Source organism: Myotis lucifugus, unplaced genomic scaffold (genome assembly GCF_000147115.1).
Source record: "Myotis lucifugus unplaced genomic scaffold, Myoluc2.0 scaffold_239, whole genome shotgun sequence".
Classification (NCBI taxonomy): domain Eukaryota; kingdom Metazoa; phylum Chordata; class Mammalia; order Chiroptera; family Vespertilionidae; genus Myotis; species Myotis lucifugus.
In genome coordinates, this window is record NW_005871287.1 from 1411162 (window position 1) to 1414355 (window position 3194).

Genomic DNA, 3194 nt, shown 5'->3' on the forward strand with positions numbered 1-3194 from the left:
GGCTTGAGGTAGACATGAGCTTGGTGGGATTAAGAAAAAGGAAGGCTAATCGGGCTACTGTAAGACTGAGATCAGGAGTCAGAGGGGATGAGAGCACATGTGGGATTTGTGAGGGGTTTATGGATCATGGTATGGAGTTTGGATTTTAATTGTAAGAAGAAACCATTGGAGGATAGTGACATGAACAGAGAATAGTCTGGGGTGGGGTTAAGGGAAAGATGGTAGACTGCTAGGAAGCTACTGCAGTGGTCCAGGGGAGCCTGTAGGGTGATTGGACTCACACATTGGTTGTGGTGAGGTGTGAGATGTGGACATATGTTCAGTACGGAACTGACAGGACTCTGTGATGGACTAAATCAGCGATGTGAAGAAGCTATGGATTTGGACAGTTGGGTGAACAGTGGTGTCATTTACTAAGGTGGAAAAGATTGGGGAAGTAGATGACAGGGAAAGTGGAGGGACTTTTCCATTAGACTTAGAAGTAGATAAGCAGTTAGTTAGGTAGACAGGAGATCAGAAAGTCCAGCGTTGGAGATATAATTTAGGCAGGAAGGAGACATGTGTTATATTTAAAAACACCGGGCTGACTGAACTCATCTGGGGAAGAGGGGGCGCAACGTGAACAGAAAACAGAATTCAGGCCTGAGCCCAGGGATACTTCAAAATTTAGAGCTCAGAGGAAAAAGGAGCAAGAAAGCAGGCCAGTGAGGTGGATGACACTGCCTAGGACAGTGATGGCGAACCTTTTGAGCTCGGCGTGTCAGCATTTTGAAAAACCCTAACTTAACTCTGGTGCCGTGTCACATATAGAAATTTTTTGATATTTGCAACTATAGTAAAACAAAGACTTATATTTTTGATATTTATTTTATATATTTAAATGCCATTTAACAAAGAAAAATCAACAAAAAAAATGAGTTCGCGTGTCACCTCTGACACGCGTGTCATAGGTTCGCCATCACTGGCTTAGGATTTTAGCATCAACAAAGGAGGGCCTGGGTGTGAACACTGATGAAACCCAGTATTTCATGACCAGATAGAAGCGTATGGAAGGGATGCAGGACATAAAGGAACATGTTAGAGAATGAAAGGAAATCCAGGAGTTGTGGTATCAAGAGGCAAATGGTCATGTCCACTGGACTGGGGAGGTTGTCAGTGACCTCAGAGACAGCTCTTCTAGGGGGATGACAGGCAGAAAACAGATTGGGAAGAGACTCAGGAGGGAGGGGAGAACATTTTTCCAGGGGAAAAATGGGGCAGTAGCTGGTGAGGCAGGAGTTAGAACATGAGCCCAAAGGAGAGGTTTTACCAGGGGATGGACTTGAGCATGTTGACAGGCAAGAACCCCGGCTGAACAGAAGAGAGAATGGATAATGGCAAGTTAAAAGTACTCGGGAGGCAGGAAGGAAAAGGATCCCAAGCACTGGAGGAACCAGCACTGGGAAGGGAAGCACTGCTCTCTGCTCCCGGTTGGGAAGCAGAGTCTGGGTGAATTTTTCTGATCCCTGCAATATTCTCCATGTATTAGTGGACACAGGGCGCTTGCTGGGCATTGTCAAGGTCTCGCTGCTGGTTACAGTACATTTATAGGAGCCTTATTTGCCCACAGTGACTTTTTTTTCTGCCAGCAATGCTGCTTTTGGGTGCTGGTGGAACATTGAAAATAGAAAATAGGGTTTTTCCAAAGTGGGGATTTTATCACATAGGTGTCAAACGGGAGGGGTTGGGGGGCAAGGGAATTTATAGGTATTAGCAACCATGTTATTAAAATTATGGGTTATAAAATTTAAATTGGATTAGGAATAAAGTGAGAAAAAGGAGAAGGCTGATGGATTGGAAGAAAGGAAACAGGTCAGCGTCCTGGTGTGGCTGATGAGGTCACAACACAGCCAAAGAGAAGGGGGAACCAGTTGGCTGGGAGGACAGAAGGCCAAGGTCAAGAATGCTGCAATTAGTGATTCTGGAGAGAAGTAATTTTGGGTGAGTATGGGAGTGTGTGGCTGGGGAGGACGGAAGGTATGTAGAAGCCTGCCGCTAGCATAATTTTCCAGGTATACCCTGAGGTCACCTAAGGTGACGACGGCAGGGCACACCAGTGAGGAAGGTGGAGTAAGATGCTAAAGTCTTAACAACCACCTTTAATTCTACAACACATCCCCCCTTAGCCATTGATGCATTTTTAAAATATATATATTTTATTGATTTTTTACAGAGAGCAAGGGAGAGGGATAGAGAGTTAGAAACATCGATGAGCTGCCTCCTGCACACCCCCTACTGGGGTTGTGCCCGCAACCAAGGTACATGCCCTTACCGGAATAGAACCTTGGACCCTTCAGTTCGCAGGCCAACACTCTATCCACTAAGCCAAACCAGTTAGGGCCATTGATGCATTTTTTTCCCCCTAGCCATACAACAGTGTTATTTCAGGAAACCGAAACCATGACAAAGGGAGAAAAATGACCCCTTACTTAGCACACTTCCGTTATGTTGCCTGGGCGTAAGCCCCATTGGTCCTGTTAAGCGTTTGCGTTCTATTGCCAGCAGGGTTGGTTGTCTTGAGTTCTTTCTAGTCCACATGCTTCATGTCTGTGACGGGTGATACAGCTTCCTTCTTTGCTGCCTCTGCAGTAATCTCCTTGTGGAACTCCTTGAGGATTTCAAATTGGCCAGGTCTGATACGGATGTGCGGCCGGATCTTGGCGATGGCTCGTACAGCCTCCTCCGGGCTCCAGTTGTGCACCTGGATCAGATACGCGGCCACCATAGTGGCGCTTCGGGAGCGCCCGGCCTTACAATGCACGTAGACGCTCCGGCCCAGGGCCTGGTACTTGAGAGCAAACTGAACTCCTTTCTGCAGGTTGGCCAAGGTTGGGATTCCAGTCATGTCTATTGTGCTGAGTCGCAGCTGCTCGACTCCTACCTGCCTCCACTCCTGGGCGGAGTTGCACAGGAATCGGGTCTCGTACTCCTCGTTCATGGTGATCACCCCGCGCACGTCCTCGTCCTCCACCAGCCGGCGCGTCATGCTCCGCAGCGGCAGCGCGCCCAGCAGCACCGTGCGGTCGATGCGGTTGTACCAGTCGCGGCGCGCCCGGCCCGGCACGGTGCCGCGCACCACCGTGTACAGCAGCGTCGGGTAGAAGAGCACCCGGGGCAAGGCCGGCCTCCAGCAACGAGCCGGCCGCCATCCCCGC

General features: G+C 49.0%; 1 protein-coding gene across 1 annotated transcript; it reads right to left on the bottom strand.

Annotated features, from left to right (window-relative positions):
• Positions 1 to 2401: 2401 nt before the first annotated feature.
• LOC102434428 (phosphatidylglycerophosphatase and protein-tyrosine phosphatase 1-like) lies at positions 2402 to 3188 on the bottom strand. Its single transcript, XM_014464122.1, is given in 2 exon segments — positions 2402 to 3151; positions 3153 to 3188. Coding segments are annotated over 2 exon segments (621 nt in total). The 3' UTR covers positions 2402 to 2566.
• Positions 3189 to 3194: the final 6 nt, after the last annotated feature.